The sequence below is a fragment of the Hippopotamus amphibius genome, chromosome 8 (genome assembly GCF_030028045.1).
Source record: "Hippopotamus amphibius kiboko isolate mHipAmp2 chromosome 8, mHipAmp2.hap2, whole genome shotgun sequence".
Taxonomy (NCBI): domain Eukaryota; kingdom Metazoa; phylum Chordata; class Mammalia; order Artiodactyla; family Hippopotamidae; genus Hippopotamus; species Hippopotamus amphibius.
In genome coordinates this window covers 131,323,088-131,343,569 of record NC_080193.1, presented here as the reverse complement: position 1 = coordinate 131,343,569, position 20,482 = coordinate 131,323,088, and the positions used below count along the sequence as shown (strand labels likewise).

Here is a 20,482-nt window from a genome sequence, read left to right as displayed (position 1 = left end):
CCAATAGCACCCTCTAGTCACTGACAGCTGTAAAAATGCTCCTATACTTTTCCAGATACCTTCTAGGATTGATAACATTCCTGGTTGAGAACCACTGATTATATGTAAGACTTTAAATTTATTAGTTTAGATTAGTAAAGCTATGTTCTCCAGATTTATTTTTATAAAATAATGTGTTAATTTTCCCTTTGCTTCCTTCTAGTAATCTACCTAACTCCCAGCCTGCTTCATACCAGAGGCGACTTTTAGTTACTAGGTCTGGCAGGAAAATTAAAGGAAGAGGACCAAGGGTAGGTGATTCTTTTCCCAGAAATCCTAATAGTATTGCATTTATCTTAAATAATCTTACAGTGTTTCTTAAGTATTGTTTTACACGTTAGTAGTTAAAATTTAGAGTATATATGGATATTAAATTATATGTTCTCTTTCTATCTTAACTTCTTTGTGTTGGTTCTTCCACATTGAAAATCCATGGGATGTTAATGGATTTTACATGCACATGATATAAAATGCGATTGAGGTCTTTCTTGGGCCCCTTTGTTACTTCCTGACCACTGTGTCCCTACTGCTGTGAAAAACTAACCCTATTCTCATATTTCATACTCTTTCTTTTCATTGGATTCTCATCAGAATTTAAATATCTTCTTGTGTTTTCAAAACTTTTAACAAACATGGCTGTACATGGTATATAATTTCTTCACTTTCTACTCATTCCTCATCCATTTCAGTTTGTCTTCTGCCATTCTGCTGAAAACAGCACTTGCTTTATGGTCAGTTCCATGTCACAAAATCCAGTGGGTCCTTTCAGTCTTTGTCTTACTTAATATCCCTCCTTGTAATATTCTTTCCCCTTTGCTTCCATCATCTTTTCTTCCTGTGTCTGGCCAGTCTATCTTAAATTTCCAATACCAGTTAATATTCTTCTACCTGATCTTTAAATATTGTAGTACCTCAGGGTTCTAATTCTTCTCACTCTGCATATGCTTACTGAGCAATCTCATCACTTTCATAACTTCACTGGATACCTGTATGCTGATAACTGTCAGTTTGTCATCTGCTTTTCTGGCACCAAAGACTTATTTGACAGCCATTTAGGTACCTAATGGGCACTTCAAACTCAGCGTATACAGTGTTAGGCATAAGCACTTCTTCAGGCCTGACCTTCCTTTAGGTTCCTGGTCTCAGTGATAGACACCACCACCTGTGCAATTACTTAAACCTGAAGCCCAAGAATCATTTTGTTTCTCCTCTTTCTTTCCTACCTTGTATAACTTATACATCACCAAATCCTGTCAGTTCAACCTCGCAAATACTGTGAAATCTGTCTGCTTCTTTCAAGCTTTACTCCTGCCATCTTAGTTCAGTTCACCATTGTATATTCTCTGAACTGTAAATGGCTCCTAACTATTCTCATGGCAGTTTCAAACTTTTTTGTCTTAGGACCTCTTTACACTCTTAAAAATGACTGATTTAAAAGAGCTTTTGTTGATATGGGCTATAGCATTAAACCCAAGACATAGTTAAAACCAGAATATTTAAGCACACATTTCATTAGCAGTGAAAACAAAGATATCAAACCATGTCATGCCTTATTGATTTCCTACCTGATTGGGAAATTTTAGTTATTTTAGAGGGCATGGAAACATCAGACAGTTTTTTGAACCTAGAAATATGTACACTTTAGCGATTATTGTAGTGCTTTTATATTTTTATATATTAATTTTTTTCCCTCTATTTTTTTAAAGCGTTATCGAACTCCTTCTAGATCCAGATCAAGGGATCGTTTCAGACGTAGTGAGACTCCTCCACATTGGAGGCAGGAGATGCAGAGAGCTCAGAGGATGAGGGTATCAAGTGGTGAAAGATGGATCAAAGGGGATAAGTAAGATTTAACTCTTATTTCAAATGTAGTAACAAGTATTTTTTTAACTATTTAAAATTATTTCACTTAAAGTCATTTAAATTGTTTCTGAATATCTTAAGGAAAATAGAATATCGTATCAGCTAATAATGGACACCATTCTTTTCCCTAATAAAGTTTCCTCCAAACTTTTTTTTTTCTTCATATTTTAGGAGTGAATTAAATGAAGTAAAAGAAAATCAAAGAAGCCCAGTTAGAGTAAAAGAGAAAAAAATAACTGATCATAGGCATGTGTCTGAGAGTCCAAACAGAAAAAGTGAAAAGGAGAAGAAAGTTAAAGACCATAAGTCGAACAGCAAAGAGAGAGACATCAGAAGAAATTCAGAAAAAGATGATAAATATAAAAACAAGGTAAAGAAAAGGGCCAAATCGAAAAGTAGGAGTAAGAGCAAAGAGAAATCCAAGAGTAAGGAAAGAGATACAAAGCATAATAGACATGAAGAGAAGAGGATGATGAGGTCAAGGAGTAAGGAAAGGGATCATGAGAATGTTAAAGAAAAAGAAAAGTCTGATTCTAAAGGGAAAGATCAGGAAAGGAGTAGAAGTAATGAGAAGTCTAAACAGTTAGAATCCAAAAGCAATGAGCACGAGCATAATAAAAGCAGGGACAGACGTGCACAGTCGAGGAGTAGAGAACGTGATACAGCTAAAGGCAAACACAGTCACAATAGTAGAACAAGGGAACGGAGCAGAAGTAGGGACTGGAGCAGAAGAGTGCGGTCTAGAAGCCATGACCGAGATCGCAGCCGAAGCAAGGAGTATCACAGACACAGAGAGCAGGAGCACAGGAGACGGGGAAGGTCACGGAGCCGTGAGAGAAGAGCAACGCCAGGAAGATCAAGAAGTAAAGATAGGCGGAGAAGGAGGAGAGATTCACGGAGCTCAGAGAGAGAAGAAAGTCAAAGCAGAAACAAAGAAAAATACAGAAATCAAGAAAGTAAGAGTTCACACAGAAAAGAGAATTCTGAGGGTGAGAAGAGAATGTACTCTAAAAACCGTGATCATAGTAGCTCAAATAGTAACAGGGAAAAAAAGGCTGATAGAGATCAAAGTCCATTCTCAAAAATAAAACAAAGTAGTCAGGACAATGAATTAAAGTTCTCCACTTTGAAAAATAAAGAGGATGAGAAGACCAGATCCTCAGTGGAAAAAGAAAACCAAAAATCAAAGGGTCAAGAAAATGACCACGCACATGATAAAAATAAAAAATTTGATCATGAATCAAGCCCTGGAACAGATGAGGACAAAAGTGGATGAGTGAGTTATATAAACTTCCTACTTCCATTCTGTCTCAGATTTTAAGTTTTAGAGACTTGCTGATGAATCTCCTTTATGTTGTTTTCCTCTTTTCGTTGTTTTGGGGTTATGTTTGTCCCTTTTTTTTTTCCCCCCAATGTGGACTTTATTGAGTTGATCTTTTGATAATCTGCAACCTGGATAATTTGTACTGCTAAAGTTTTAATAAACTTGAAATGAGAAAAACACTTTGGTGTAATACTGTGTGCTGTGTTTAACTATTTCACGTATGCATTTTTGTGTTGCAACAATCAGCCAATAGCCAACATGCTATTCTACACCCTAATTTGTGTGACCAGCTAGTTGGAAACAAGCATAACTGATTGTTGGAATACATGTGTTACAAAAGTTTGTGTTTCTCATGATTAAAGTAACCTTAGAAGCCATTAGATAGAAGAAATCTTGTATAGATTTTTTGATTGCATTTATAATAGAGGCTTGCAGCAGCAGCTTTTAAATACACAGAATTGGGACCCTAATAACTTGAGACACTAAGTCATCACTTTTGATTTTGTAGTAGTTTGTGCTTTAAAATAGATACTTAGTTATTTATACTGCACTTATGTTATTCTTTATAGTTCTACCGGTAGCTTGTTTCATATTAATATTTTTACTGTTTTGTTTTACTTAACTGTCTATAAATATAGTTGAGTATTTTTTTCAGTTGATGTACTGATTGGGGTTGGCTTGCTGTTATACAGCATCTGACAAGAACTGTACCTTGAAGAACAAGTTGTAATTCTCAATTCTATGTTGCTTTTGGTCTGAAGGGATGAAACTCTTGCTTTTGGGGAATGTTTTATTATTATTATTATTATCATTACCCTTCTCTAAAATGAAAAAAATACTTTCCTCACTAAAACATACCACTTGTGCAGGTCTTTATGTTAGACGGATTCTAAAAATTGTTAGTATTGACACATTAACTTGTGAAATTTCTCTTTTTGGCCACTGACCTGTATAGAGTTGAGTGTTAATGTTGCATGGTTGTTTTTTTTAATTTGAACTGACTTCTCTAACTCTCATAACTGTGAGTTTCAACTGGCAAGAAAATGCATCTTTTTTATATATGTATCACAGTAGGCTGTAGCATGTTTGTGACTCTGGTTTCTTTCTACTTAGGTGGCTTTATACCATTACTGTTAATCATTATTTTAACTTTGCATGTATAACATTGCCACATAGAGTAGAAAGTTGCAAAATTTGATAGCTTACAGTGTTAAACACTAAAGATGTCCAAAGTCCATTTAGAGTTTTGTGTTGTATATTGCTATTTTAGTGATATGTGGCCTTTTATTCTGTAATTTCTCTTCTAAACAAAATATTGAACATCCAGTAAACACAAAACCTGCCTCATTTGAAAAGAAATTTCAGAATTCCAATTAGTAGTTACCTCCAGAGTGTTTTGTACTTTAATATTTGTCAATATAGCATCAAATAGCTACTCTGTTACCAAGGCAGCTCCTTGGTAAACCCAGTAGCTGCTCAGTGCTATTTGTACTTGAGCAAAGCAATGTTTATAAACATAATACTTTCCATTATTGATTAATACAGTAATGATACATTTGGCATTGTGGTAGCCATTTATATAACAAATAGGGTAATGATTGTAAGATTGTTTGCAATAGCTTGAAACAAATATCCATAGCAGTCTTACCAGATTTTTTTTCCTGATGGTAAAAGTAATAGATGTTTATGATAATCCAGGGTGATTGATTCCTTAGAGACTTTGACCGCAAACCTTAGAGATAATTGAGTCTTGAGTCCCCAAGCTGTATAATGTGTTATACATTTTAAGTTAGTTATTGTTTGTCTTAAATTCAGTAAACTGCATTTTAAAAGTCTTTGTTATAAACTATATGAGCTTCAAGAAAGGTGCTGTTTAAGAAAGGATTTCTAATAACAATTATATTTTTTAAAAAAAGAAAACACATGCTAAGTAAAAATACTTCTATGTTGTCTGATCCCAGAGCTTTATCCACTAAGAATTATAGACAAGTAACCATAGAGGGAAAAAATAGTAATTTCTTGAAGTAGTATTCTGTTTTGGTTATCAAAAAAGCAGTCCCCATGCTAAGCATTATTTATAGGCCTTTAAAAAAAAATCTTTGTTAGCTGTTTTTACAATAGAACAGATATGGTAAAGGAGTTGAAGTAAGAGATGACAATCAGCTAGATTTTATTTTCAGACTATAAATAACATTTAGAAAATGATCAAGCAGCATTAACTGTACCTCATCTGCCTTTGCGTCTGAATAGTGCACCAATCAAATGATCCTTTCATTACATTTTTAATAGTTGTGCAATCTTTTAAGTTTTGAAGTCAACTATTTAATTCTTTCCTGCCAAACTGATATAATACTTATGTTTGAGCTTAAAGTTTACCTCAAAGTATCTGATTTCATATCCTCTTAAAGATATTTAAATTAGTTTTTCTTGCTTGATTGGCAGTATCTGAGAAATTTTGTCATGATTATTTCATGTGAATTCTTTTTTTGGGTAAACCATCTGCTATAGAAATTGACATTGCAGAGAGATTAATGTTAATGAACTTGTAGAGAAGCTACTAGGTTGCTTTAAAACATTTTTAAATTACTCTATAGTTAGTGAGTTTGTAGAGCACTGTAGTTTCTAAGTTTCTTAATCAGATCCCTCACAAAAGTTTCAGAGGATTTGTCTTATAAATCTATCTTTGCACAAGTGTAATCTTGATTCATATTGACTTTGCCTAATGGCCTTTGATTCTTGTACTCAGTGAAAGATATGAAACTGAAAAGTAAAAATTTTCTTTAATATTAGGGACAGGAACACTTTGGGCTTCTGGTATTTTGAGGAGTAGTATTAACTACAATTCTAATTTGTTTTCAGGTTAGTGTGTGGAACAAATTAGTATTTTTTTAGTAGATTTTTGCTTTACACTAGGTGGCAGTTTTTTTCATTACACCTTGAACCTTTATAGTAGATTTCTGTAGAAACTTGTTTCCTTTACCTTCACCAGAAGCTACTTTAAATATACACTGTATAGTTTTTATAAAGAAAAATGATATGGCTTATTTTTCTGTCTCCTTTTGGTTGTATTTACTGTAATTGTTCAGTATAGTATTCCTACATTTACTGTTGAATGAACTCCCCAAGGATTGTAGGTTTTAACCTGTTGATTGTGAAAAGATGTGTTTTGTTACAAATTCTTGTTTAAAAAATAAACTCCAGGAGTGGAACATTGGCTAATAGTGAGTTCCCAACTGCTTTAAAGGATTCAGGCAAATGTAAACTCTGGCTTGTAGTGTGACACAAGAAGTAAATATTAAAGGAAAAGAAAAATCACATAAATTTGAAAAATTCCATCAGCAAGGTTGGAGAAGGGAGTTGTTGAGGGATTTTGTTTGTTTTTATTATGTACAGGGGGGAGTGGTGGGATTGATTTGCGTATCTGCCGCGCACACACACACACATACCCACACACCCGCCCCCTTTTCAAGCAAATTCCTGTGTTTACCAAAAGCACATGCTGTATATTTTGTTCCCCCTTTGTGTGTTTATAGTATTTTGAAGGATAAATGGAATTGGGTATTTGTATGTGGGGATATTAAAAGTTGTGGCTGCTCTCTTTATGGAAGGGAAAAACAAATGAAGTTAATGCACTTCTTTTCGTAGTTCAGAAGTCACTGTGATGTATATTTTTTTAATGAAATTTAGGAATAAAGCTGTTGTTGCAGTTGTATGATTAGTTTCAAAATGCTGCTTATCATTAGTCTAGTAACTGTTAAACTGTTTTCTGCAAACTGCATTTTACAGAATTTAAACTGAAACTGTATCAACTTTTATAGTTAAACATTGTATTAAATAAACTATACTATCATAAACAGTTTGTTTTGTATTTTTTACATTGTATTAGCTTATCTGGCCTTTATTTTTACTAAAAGCTAAATAATGAAGATAAATCAATTAAAATAATACTTTTATTTTACCTATGAGGATACAGAAATTGTACTAGGAAAAAACTAAGCAAAGAGTTTAACAATGCTGAACCTCTTCTAAGAATTTAGCAGTGACAATTTCCAGGTTCAGGAATAAGTTCTAGTGTAATTGTTTAATCATAATGCTTCACATTGGAAGGTGTCTTTTGCCTTGGCAGACTTTTAAGGTTATACGTTGGAATTTGCATTACTGTCTACTGGAATGCTACTATTTGCTTTTTAATTCCTCCAAATTTCTCAGCAATGGGAACACTGTATTATATTCTGTGCCTGCCAGTTTTAATATAACACTTACCATTGTAAAGCCATATAAATGTTAACTGAGTTTTGTAAAACAGATTGTCTAGTTTTTTGTTTCTTATTTTTGTTTTTATTTAAATTAGGTATATTTAGGGAAGATGAACCTAGTTAACTTGAGAGTTAGTCACTGAAAATATATATGCTTAATTAAAAACATTCTAACCATTCAGTGGTTTATATGTGTTAGCATCTGAATATTATTAAACTCTCAAAATCTGGAGTGTTTTTAAATGTTTTATTAAGCCAGGAGAACATGTAAAATGTGAGTTGCTTCATATGGACTGTGTGCAAATTGTGTATTAAACTACTTTTAGTTTCAATTTGCTTTTTCTATTTTCATTGCTTTCTAGGTTTCTTTCCTAACCATATTTCCTGACCTAATACTGTATTTCTTTTTTGAGTGCCGATTTATAATTTTTATGCCTCCCCCACACTGCCAAGTCCTCTCAATACCCAAAATGTCCTAGTTCCAATTTACATCTTTGCCACAAATTTTAGCTATGATTTGTTTTATCAAATGAGCAGATTAGAGCAGTTATGTACTAATAGATACAGGTTGAACAATATTATTAATATACATAATGCTTCTGGATATTCTTAAATGGCTAAAATTATACATTTTGTTGTGTATGTCTTTTATCAAAGTAAAAAAACGGAATCTGAATCTTGAGTGGGGAACAATCAATTAGGTCAGGCATAATTGTACTTAGATGAAAAGCAGCTTTATTAACATTATAAGCATATACTTCACTTCAATTTGTAGCTCATAATATTAGCTACAACTTAGCCTTCTTTACCTTAAAAATAAACTGTTTTCTACCATGTAAAACCTAGCCTTCCCTTAGACTTTTGAAAATTATTATATTTTGATCCCTGAGAGCTATAAAAAGGGAGCTGGACTCCAGTGATATCATTTGCCTGATAGCTGGGTCTTAATCCACCTCTGTCCACAAAAACTGGTCCACGACCACCTCCAGATCCTTCCTGTACAGCTTTTACAAGAGGATAAATATATTTGCTTGTTGATTCAGACTCAGATTCAATTACTTCTCTGCCATAATCCTGAAATTCCTTCTCCTTTTCAGCCACAAGAGCTTCAGTAACTCTGCAATACTCTAATTCTGCTTGTTTTGCTTGCAGTGCATTAAACTTATTTTTGGCCTATTTGGGAAGGAAAGAAAAAATATATTTCATATTGGTAAAAAGAAATCAATTTTCTAAATATATGTAGCATTTGAAGTTGTAGATAGACCTTTATAAACTCACTGATATTTGACAAGTCCTGACTTAACAGCTATATGCTGTAGTTTATTTCAGAAATTTTCCCATGCTTCTCACAATAGTATGTTCAAAGTAGTGGCTCAGTGACGCTTACCTTAATATTATGTGATGATACATCTTCAAACAATACAGAATGAAATTAAGATAAAAATCAAATAACCAAGCTTAAAATCCTGTTTCTACCATTTATAAGATGTGTATTTTGACAAGCGTAGAAGATACACCAATCACTGTCCCCATCTATCCACTATTCTGAAGGAACCCACCCAAACCCACTGTCCCAAATCAGCCAGATATACCATGTGACCCAGCCACATAAGATTAAATCAGCAATGAATATCTGAATTAAGCCAATTACATTCTCTTTCCTAAGAAACTAGTTGGAAGGAGTGACATTTATCAATGTAGACTGATCAGGAGCTAGGTAGAATGTACTTGAAGCAATCTACCAAAAGCCAGTTTACTAACATTTCATAATTTTAAAGATTTCTATGAAGTTTTGGTTGACAACTTTTCATTGTGTCCTCTCAGAAGCATTTTAAGAAATGCTGAGTATCAAAAATTAAGATTCTTCTCTACTTATGAATTTATTTAAAATTCATGAAAATATCTTTCAAACTCAGTAATCAACACTTCAGCATAAGATAGCAGCTTAATCTTGATATACCATGAATTGAAATTTGTGAGGAAATAGAATAACCATATGAATACAAAATACCAAATTTTTGTTACTGAGTGCTACACTTCAAAATTAAGGCTTTCATGCTATTTGTTGAATAGGGAATAGGATACCAGGAGTTTGAAAAACTAGAAAATGACATTCAATAACATTAGGAAAAAATCAGAAAAGACTGAAGTCTACCTCATCAATGGTAAAATGCCATAATTTGGGATCTTAACAAGGAGCAATTGGGATATACTGTATTGGTTTGGTAGCAGTTTCATAGAAAGATATTGAGGGAACAGGGAGAAACATCTGAAGTACAGAAAGGAAGTGAGCATGGAAGGAAAGGATAACCATAACGGAACATGACTGGTACCTCAAACTTTGTATACATTAAGCATAAATGCAAATTTGTAAAGAAACTTTAAATATTGGTTTAAAATCCTAAAAATTATAACACATGGGGGTGAAATAACAAATACCTTTGGAGGAGGCTAGAGAGCTAAGTATTTTGAAAACTCAAAAATAAAGTGAAAGCATCCAATATTTATCCTGTCTTTTAAAATTGTACTTTGGAGAAACCAATTGCTGATTGTGAACATTTCTTTGAAAACTTCAGCAAATCAATGAGAAGGAAGGAAAAAAGTACTAACATTTTTCCACCTGATGAATTAAATCTAGGCAACAATCATCAAAGGCTGTTGGTATCACGGAAGGTGGGACAACAGTTATTACATGCCTTCTGATGGAAATATGCAACACCACTTAGGAATCTTCACCCACAAAACTGAACCTGAATCTGACCTTAACTAGGTTTTACATGAAATGTAAGGAACTATGCTACTCTTCAGGGATCCAATCAGCAAAATCCAGACTAATAATTCTAAAAGACAAGAAACCCTGTTTCTCAGCAAATAAGTTGCAAGATAAACATAATGACGACAAGGAGGGAGGACTTAAGACAAAAACAGGAATGGGGTGGAGGAGGAGTTATAGGTTAAAAGAAACTTGAAAGGTGTATCAATCGAACAGAATATGTGGACCCTGTTTCATCCTCAAACAAAAAATTTTAAAAAATATTCATGAGACAATCTGGGAGAAATTTAAACACTGAATGTTAATTGTTTTATATTTCTTGAATGTTAGTTGTTTTAGATGTGATAACATAATTGTGTTTGTTAATTTCTAAAGAGTCCCCGAGTTTTAGAGATAGATACTGAAATACACATTGATAAAATGATATCTGGAATTTTCTTCAAAATAACATGGCAGATTCTACTTCTGATAATGGCCACATGAGGAGGTTGGCCAATTCTCCACAGAAAACAAGTGTATTATTAAAAATTATTAAAATCAACCACTTCAGGGCACTGGTAAGTGACCATCTACAGGCAACTACTTGAGAAGTGTTTTTTCATGAAAAACTGCTACTAAGAAGGTACGAACCGCAAGTTCATGGCATTCCTGTCTGGAGGGCATTGCTATCCCTCCAGCTCAGATGGTGGAAACTTGCAGATTTATTAGACAATGATGGCAGATTCTTTTTGGGTTGAGTGGCAAAGCAGCTAAAAATTTAAGGGGGAGATTCTAGAATGAGACAGAGAAGAGCTGCAATGATAAATTCTACAGACATCCCTAACTGATAAAACACATTCACACGAGAGACCTCAGGAACCTGGCCAAAAAAGGCCTGGAAGAAATTAAAAGTTTGCTGTTCTTTGGACTACCAGCCTCAACCTGCACACAGCTTGCACAGCAGGGGTAGGAGTAAAAGCATCGATGGTCAAAGGATCTGAACATAATAAACTCTACCCATATTACTGGATGACTGTCAAACAATACCAGTACAGTCAGGAACCCTAGGAATCCAGACTTAAAAAAAGTGAGCAAAGACATCAGAGGCTACCTACTATTGTGAAAACAGATTTCGTAGCTCGCATCCAGGGAAAGCAGTTGCCTATAAAAGCAACAACTCTCAGAACAAATCAATCTACAACATATTCTATAAAATGTCACGTTTTCAACCAAAAATTACTAGACCTGCAAAGACATAGGAAAGTGTTATGTTATTCTCAGGAAAAAAAGTCAGTTCAACAGAAACTAACTTTGAATGAAACTGTGTATTGACTTTTGCGATTAGATTTCAAAGCAGTTATTATGAATATATTCGGTGAATTAAAGGAAATATGCTCTGAATGAGTGAATTGGGAATCTAATCAGAGAAACAGAAACTATATAAAAACATAAAAAAGAACCAAGTGAAAACTGTACAGTTGAAAGTTCAATCATTGAAATGAAAAATTTACTAGTTGAGCTCAACATCAGAACCAATGAATTTGAAGGTAGGTCAATATAAAGTGTCCCATCTGAAGAACAAAGAGAAAAATATTTACTAAAAATGAAGAGAATGCCAGAGATTTCCGATACAATATCAGATGTCTCTATGTGCAAACTGGGTCCCTGACAAAAAAAGGATAAAGAGGCAGGAAAAATATTTGAAGAAATAACAGTCAAAACCCCCCATATTTGGTGATATTAACTAGCACATCCAAGAAGCACAAATCCTAAATAGGAAAAGCTCAAGGAAAACACATCATAGTCAATCTGCAGGAAGCCAAAAATAAAGAAAAAAGCTTGTAACCAGCAAGAAAAAAATGACACATCACGTGTAGGGGACAAACAACATGGTGAAGAGCAGATTTCTCGTCATGAACAGCAAAGGCCAGAAGACCCTGGAACAAACATTCAAAAGACTGAAAAAAATGATATCCAATAATTTCACACCCAATGAAATGAAGGCAAGATAAAGACATCTCCAGAAAAACATACACTGAAAGAATTTATTGCTAGTCCACCTGTGCTAAAAAACGTGCTAAAAGAAGTCTTCAGACTGAACGAAAATGGCCAATAAGCATATGAAAAGTTGTTCAACATCACTAACCATGAGGAAAATGCAAATGAAAACCATAATGAGATACCACTTCAAATCCATTATGCTAAGCAACAACAGGCACAGAAAACAGTTGAGAATTTGGAGAAACTGGAACCCTTGAACATTGCTGGTGGGAGTGTTAAATGGCAGTTGCTGTAGAAAACAGTATACTAGTTCTGAAAAAAATATAAACATAGAATTACCATATGATCCAGCAATAAACAGGGACTCAAACAGATAATCTGTATACCAATGTGCACAGAAGCATTATTTGCAATAGCCAAAAAATGGGAACAACCCAAATATCCACTGATGGATGTATGGATAAACAAAATATTGTATATATGTACAATGGAATATTATTCAGCATTAATAAGGAATGAAACTCGATACATGCAGCAACATGAATGAACCTTGAAGACATATACTCAGTGAAATAAGACAGACAAAAAAGGACAAATGTTGTATCATTCCACTAATATGAGGTACCTGGAATAAGCAAGTTCACAGAAACAAAAAGTAGAACAGTGGTTACCAGGAACTGGGAGGAAGGGGGAACAGTTACTGTTTAATGGGTACAGAGTTTCAAGGTAGGATGATGAAAAAGTTACAGAGATGGACAGTGTTAACAGTTGCACCTCAATGTAAATGTGCTTAATGCCCTTGGACTGTATGACTAAAAATAGTTAGAATGGTAAATTTTACATATATTCCACTGCATTAAAAAACTAAGTTAAAACTCAATAAGAAAGCAACTCAACTAAATAACTGGCAAATGATTTAAATAAACACTTCACAAAATAAGGCACACAAATAATTAAAAAGTACATGAAAAGATGTTCAATATCTTTAGTCAATAGGGAAATGCAAAATAACACCATGAGATAACACTGAATAGTTAAAAATTAAAGGATGACAATGACAAGTGTTAGCAAGGATGTAGAGCAACTTGTCCTTGCATACATTACTGGTAGGAATGGAAAATGGTACAGCTATTCTGGAAAACAGTTTTTAGACACAAATGATTGGATGCCAGATCCTCCATACATGTTCTAAAGTCTCTGGGACCTCCACTCACCTCAAATGTGAAACCTATGAGATCCCAATCAACATATTCTCTGGGTAATGGTTTTAAAGAGGGGAAAAAGTAAAAGAAGCATCATGGCCTGCCACATGCATTTGTATTTTCTTTCATATTTATCAAAACACAATAGAAACTAAAGAAGGATAAATACTTGTGCAAAAGACCTAGAGCAGCAACTTCAATACCGATAAAAACAAAAACTAACTCTTCACATTTTTAATACATTTTTTAGTGTCATAATCATAATGACCACCTGATCTTACTTAATAGAGGAAACTGCTTTGGGAAACAGAAAACTATGATGGACTCTCTATTACCTATTTATTGCTGAAATAAGTATGAACATTTAGGAATGATTACCATTTGCTGAATAAGGGCGTCTTGAACGTCTCGACGTTCTTTATCAGCTTTCCATTTTTTCTCCTTTTCATGCTCCCAGAAAATCTGGTCTGCTTTCAAGATAGCTAGCAATTGTTCTTTAGCCGCTGTTTTTCTTTGTCTTTCTTCTTCCTCTTTATTTTTCATCTAGATGATAAAAGGCAAAGGAAAAAATTAAAACCATTTTTAGCAACTAACAGCCTTCAATAAGGCATGAAGTTAGAAAGCTCCAAGCAGAAAGTTAGCCAGGAGCAATGCAAGGGCAGAAAACTGGACACACATGGACTGATTCCCACATGGCCAGTTTACTTTGACTTTGTTCTATTTCTTTAATATCAAGAAACACAATGAAAATGTAAGTAGAATGATACTGGTTTAAAAAAAACACAGGAACAGAAAAGCAAGATCGTCTCAGAGTAGGGAAATATTTGTAGGTAAAAATTAATTGCTAAAATATTTATAAACTATCCAATTTAAATCTTATGGCAGTCAGTCATGTAGGAGATACATTCTGAAGGACTAAAATACACAGAAACGCAATGGGGCAATTTTTACTTGATTTGTCTTAAAAACATTCAAATGAAAGGTATATTAAATGAATAACATTTTTGCATTTCGGATGGTTCTTTGCATCTATAAAGATCTTATCTGTAATCACCTGTCATCTTCTGTTAGAAAGTAAACATGATCTGATTTCAAGACTATAGGAAGATAATTTATACATTGTTTTTCAAATATCTGCTAGTTTTTTGTCAGGGAGGCAGAGGGACTAAATTAGGAGGGAGTAAGTTAGGAGAAACAACAGTGTAAAGCACTCAAATTTGTTCTTTGATTTGTATTTGCCATCACTGAATTGCTTACCACAAGAGCTCTATGTTCTGCAATTGCTTTTAATTCTGCTTTGTTTTTTTCATTCTTTTCTCTTTCTCTTTTTTCCCATTCAGCCTCAGCTTCTGCAATATCTCTAGCAATAATCAAATCTTCATTGTCAAATTTCTCTTTCATTAGTTTACTCAGGAAGTTATTTATTCTTTCTCTCCGTTCCTCCATTAGCCTATAACAAAATAACCATCACTTATCAAGTCTTCATGAATGGATTTATTATGGAGCCACTATACTTCATTTAGAGTCAGATATTTTACAGTCTTTTACAAGACTAAAGGGGAGCTCCATCGCTCCTTACATATATTCAGTGGAAATTATTTTTAATACTTTAGAATAAAGTCTATTTTAAAAATCCAAAGGGAATAATACATATAGTATGATCTTGTATATGTGTATATAAGAAAGAAAGTGTAAAATTCTCCACATGAAAAATATTTTTAAATACATTATTAGACTACCCGACTTTAATATTGAAGGCATAGATTATAAGAATAAATCAAAGGCCTTTCTTTAAATATAATCTCAAAAATAGAAAAAGTTATCAAAATCCTGAATACATTCATCCGTACCATGCCCTGTCTGCAATTTATTCGTGGCACTTTATTGACTTCATCTGTTTATATGAAGATAAATAATTCTCCTTTTACACTGAGATTTCTGAGGTCAGAGACAGGGGAAGTCCTCTCTGTAGGTCAGGGCCAAGCACGGTCCCTGGCACATCATCAACAATAACTACATATTTGTTAAAGGAATGGGGGCATTTTCATTTAGGAAATGGGGCAAAAAATACTTTTTAAATTTAGTTGTGACATATTCACTGATTATTGAGTGAATTTGCAAAGCAACACAGGAGAAACGATGAGAAAGGAAACAATGCATGTCCCAAGGGAATGACAACCTAAAATGGAGAAAAGACAATTATGTAAATAACTATGCAGGCAAAAGGTGATAGATGCCATGAGAAAGCTAGAAAGTGATGTGGGCAAATGAGAAAAAAGGAAGGCTTCATGGAAAAGGTGACATGTCATCTAGGCTTTCAAAAACAGTATTTTAAACACTTTTATTGATTACTCACTATGTGCCTGGGACTATTTCAGGTACCGGGACGTAACAGTAAACAAAAACATTAAAAATCTCTGCCTTCATGGAGCTTTCACAATAGCTGGGGTAGAGAGACAGCAAGCAAAATAAATAATTAAAATAGTGCTGTTTCATGCAATGAGGGGAAAAAAAGCAGTTAAAATGACAAGCAACGCAGGGTGTGAGGTTGTAATTTTAAGTAACGTAGTCAGGGGCAGCCTGAATGAGAAAGCAATATTTGAATAATTATCTGCAAGAGTTAAAGGAGGTGAGCATTCCCCATAGAGGGTACAGAAGTCCAATGTGAGTGACAAAGAGAAAGAGAGAACAGTAAGAGATGAGGTTTGAAAGAGGGGGCTGGGGTCAGCTGGGAATTAGGATGGGTATAGAGCCTTATGGGCCATAGTCAAGACTTTGTGATATAAAGCCATCAGAGGGTTTTGCACAAGTGAAAAACATGGTCAAGACAGAAACACAATGTACTGTAAGTCTCTTCTCTCATCTCATCCCAAACTGCTCACTAAGGTAAGCAATGACCTCTAAATCTGATGGGCACTTCATTTTCAAAATCTCAATCCTTCTAGTGATCTAGAACCCCAACTCACATGTTCCCTTGGAATACTGGTGACATCTGTGTGGTAGATGATTGGAAATACTGAAAATCTCTGCTTTAGAAGAGGGGTATGAGCTGGAGATGGCTTTGTGAGCCACTGATATACAAGTGGGAGTTGAAACTGTGGATACAGATGAGCTCACCTAGGGGGAGTAGGTAAGAAATGAAGGTGACATAGTCCCTAGGGAAAGCCATAGTTAAAGGTTAACCATCCATAGTTAAAATGGAGAATGAAGATAATATGAAGGCCAAGGAGTCGTTTCCAGAGAAAGGAGGAAAAGCAGAGAAACAGCAAGGGAGGGGAGGTGGGGACTCAGTAAGAAGAGAGCACGCATCAGTTTTAGATCACTCAACACCCTGACATATATAAAATAATAGACCTTTATTCCTAAAGACTACTCTCATATCACAACTTCTGACTTAAAATAATTTCAGATAGTACTTTATTAATTACAAAAATTATTTTAGAAGCTGACCTGTGTGTTTCAGCTTCTTTTTCTTTCCCCATTTGTATAAGACACTTTTTTGCTTTGATAAATTTCCTAATCTTTTCATCTTCTTCCTCTTGTTGCTGCCGTTCTACAGCTTTGATGATATTTTTATCATTCAAATGTTCCTTGGGGGAAAAAATTGCATATTATCCTATGACAAAGAAAAGTATCTTTCAACATATAGATACCTAATAAGAATCTGTCAAATGGTCACGGCTTTTAATATAATTATTTCTCTCTTGGAAATTTATCCCAAGGAGATAATCAGAGCTGGGCATGAAGTACCATGTACTTCATCTCAAAGTTATTTATAATAGTGAAAAACTGGAAACAACCTCTAAATATTTAATAATGGAGAAATGGTTTAAATTATACTCTCAAAGACATGGGAAGATACAAATAACAATCAGTAAGTAGGAGGAAAAAGCAGAACATAAAGCACTACCATGGCATATTTTAGTTTTGCAAATATATACAAGTACAAGTTTACAATGAATATATAACTGGAAGAAATGTATCAAATGTTAGCAGTAGTTATCTCCAGGGTATGAGATTACAGATGACTTTTACATCCTCTTAACTTTCTGTATTTCTTTTCAAATATCTCATTTCTTTACAAATATGTAATTTAAAATAATCCTATAATCAGAGAAAATACAGTAAATATGTATAATTCCATTTAATGTTTGAATAGTTAATATAGTCATATGCTATACAAATTTACAATACTTTAAAAAAACACAGTGTAAAATGTTCTTCCTACCACATCCGCTATCTGCCTTATTCCTAATTCCACCCACCAGACTCAATTACTGTGAAACTACTTTCTTGTCCAGTCTTTCTTTTTGCACATATACAAAAAATTATACAGATGTATATTCTAATAAAAAAATTTTAAGTAGGTCATTTTTTAAACAAAAAATAAAAATCTGTTCATAACAGTATACATTCTACAACCCAACCTGAGTTAGCCATCATAGAAAAACGTGCCTTTGAACACAACAGCCTGGATATATAGATATATCAGTGCTTTCCATTACTATAAGTAGAAATCAATTCAAGGTAAAAGTTATTAGGTGTAATATTTAATATTCCAATATATTTATAACTCAGAGTCTACTATGTACCTACTACTCTTAAGTACTCTTCAATTTCATAGGATATTACTTTTAAAAGCCTGTAATCTGGTTAGGAGATATATTAGTTAACATGAAAAGGTAATGAAAATATTAAACTCTTAAAAGTGATTGTTTTGAGTTATTTCTTTTCTAATTTAAAAAAATTTTTTTAATTATTTCTTAAAAACTTTATTTTAATGTTTTTTCCTAGGCTTACTGTAATGTTCATACAGATTTTTTATAATAAGAAAAGCCCAGAGTTAACACAAAGTTAATTCTGATTTTTAAAAATTGAAATCCTCAGCTCAAGATCACACAGCTAGTAAGCAGCACAGTTAGCATTCACAACAAGGTCTGTTCTAATCCAGAGTGACTTGGAGAGATAAAAATATTACATCCATGAACCAGGAATAAGATTTTATGCAAAAGGATAATAATATTACAAGTAAAGCTCTTAGAAATTAAAACTTTGATAGCTAAAATTAAAAATTCAATAGAAGATTTAGAAGACAAAGTTGAAGATAACTCCCAAAGTCAAACAAAAACCAAAAATAGCAGGAACAACTAATTGCCTACCCAACAGTCTTTCTTCTCTTCCGCATTAGTAGCAGGACCCAGATTTTGTTCAGAGCGGCAAGATGCTCAGCTAGAAGACTATATTTCCAAGCTTTCTTTCCAGCTAGATGTCACTAAATTAAAACCATTATGAGATGTAATGGAAATTGTTAGGTGGGAGTTCTGAAAAAGTTCCTTAAAAGGAGGACAGACGGTGAAGACAGTCTTTTTTGTCCTTCATTGTCTCTTCTTCTTGGCCTGGAATGTGGCCAGCAGGGTGGGAGCTCTAGCAGCTATTCAAGGCCATGAGGCGATCCTGAGGACAGAAGCCACCTATGTTCCAAGAACAGCAAAGCAAAAAAAGAGCTGTTTCATTCCCCATTGATTCTGGAGATACCATATCAGCCTTGGAATGACTACCTCTGCACTTCAAATAAAGGTACTGTTGTAATTTATTTTGTAATTTTTTACATTATTTTGGGTTTTCTGTTACACACTTTTGTCTTTTTTTTTTTTTAACTTTTTGCTGGAGTGTGGCTGCTTTACAATGTTGTGTTAACCTTCACTGCACAACAAAATGAATCAGCCGCACACATACAGATATCCCCTCCCTTCTGGGCTTCCCTCCCCTGTAGGTGACCACAGTGCATTAGGTAGAGTTCTCTGTGCTATATAATGTGTTCCCATCAGTTGTCTATTTTATACAGTGTCAATAATGTATACGCTAACTAATAATATGAGAAAATATTTTTTTAAATTAGAGCATCACTTCAGAAAGTCCAATAGAAATCAAAGGGGTTCTAGAATGGAAGAAACAAAATAGAAAGGTAAACATTATACAAGAAATAAGACAACTTGATGCATTTATGGGTTGAAGCATCAACTGCATGCTCAGCAAAAATGAAAAAGACCTAAACAAGGTATGTCCCTGTGAAATTTAGAGCTGCAGAGACAGAGAGAAGACCCTCAGAACTTTCAGAGAAACAGAGACAAGGGAAGAAAAAACAAAACACACCAGATCACACACGTAGGATGAAGACCATAAATGGCATAACACTTCTCCACAGCAATACGGAAAGCTAGATGGTTACCAAATCATGAATACAAAACTCTGAATTCTGAACCCAGAATTCTACATCCAAACTGTAAAGCAAGCATTGCTTTAGATGATATCCTTTCCAGATAAGAAATCAAAAATTGTACCTCCTCTATACCCTTTCTTCAGAGGCTACTCAAAAATATATTTCAGCAAGACGAAGGAATAAACAAAGAAAGAGGAAGCCATAAGAGTCAGGCAATAAGAGCTGCAGCCCAGGAAAGTGGCACAGGGAAGCCCCCAAATGACAGCTGAGCAGCAGGCCTAGAGAGCCAACAGTCCAGAAGGAAGAGGATAGAGGGCTCTGTCTGGGGGGGGGCTCCAAGAAAACCAATAACATAGATAATTTAATATTACTTAGTTGAACATTTGAAAACTAATATCATTATCCATTTGACAGAATGTATAGAACGTATGGAAAAACTTGAGGTATACAGCTTTAGAGCAAATGAAAACAATGATAATTATTTTAATCACAGAAAAACATTTACTGAAGCAAAAAAATATAATCATAGTTCTTAACTCTTCAGAGGACAATATTTATACAATCATAATAATGATTAAACTGAAATTATGCCATGATTATGTGGGGGGAAGGGGAAGATGGGAAGGGGACAGTATTAAAAAAGAGCTAAATCCTCAACTACCAGGGCAGAGAGACAGAAAATGTTTAAAATTGAAACATCAAGATACATACCTTTAAAGCTTAATATATTTTTAAAAGTTATATCAATGTATTATTTAGAGTATAATTTTCTAAGAAGCAGAAGGAGTGAAACAAGGACTGCTCCTCTCCTTTTAAGCATTTTGG

The 20,482-nt window shown here is 34.0% G+C and overlaps 2 protein-coding genes across 8 annotated transcripts in view; one reads left to right on the top strand and one right to left on the bottom strand.

Annotated features, from left to right (window-relative positions):
* The window catches only part of PPIG (peptidylprolyl isomerase G), a 39,235-nt gene extending 31,421 nt beyond the window's left edge, over positions 1-7,814 (top strand). For all 6 annotated transcript variants that reach the window (XM_057745750.1, XM_057745749.1, XM_057745754.1 and 3 more), the window contains 3 exons: positions 203-290; positions 1,746-1,882; positions 2,074-7,814. In XM_057745750.1, the coding sequence (XP_057601733.1) occupies positions 203-290; positions 1,746-1,882; positions 2,074-3,178 (1,330 nt within the window). In that variant the 3' untranslated portion in view covers positions 3,179-7,814. The remainder of the gene's footprint in view (positions 1-202; positions 291-1,745; positions 1,883-2,073) is intronic.
* A 392-nt stretch (positions 7,815-8,206) lies between these two features.
* CFAP210 (cilia and flagella associated protein 210) overlaps positions 8,207-20,482 on the bottom strand; it is a 32,707-nt gene continuing 20,431 nt past the window's right edge. The window contains exons 6-9 of one of the 2 annotated variants that reach the window (XM_057745756.1): positions 16,888-17,027; positions 14,695-14,887; positions 13,816-13,980; positions 8,207-8,655 (exon numbers count right to left, since the gene is read on the bottom strand). In XM_057745756.1, the coding sequence (XP_057601739.1) occupies positions 8,311-8,655; positions 13,816-13,980; positions 14,695-14,887; positions 16,888-17,027 (843 nt within the window). In that variant the 3' untranslated portion in view covers positions 8,207-8,310. The remainder of the gene's footprint in view (positions 8,656-13,815; positions 13,981-14,694; positions 14,888-16,887; positions 17,028-20,482) is intronic. The other variant, XM_057745757.1, reaches the window with a different exon arrangement.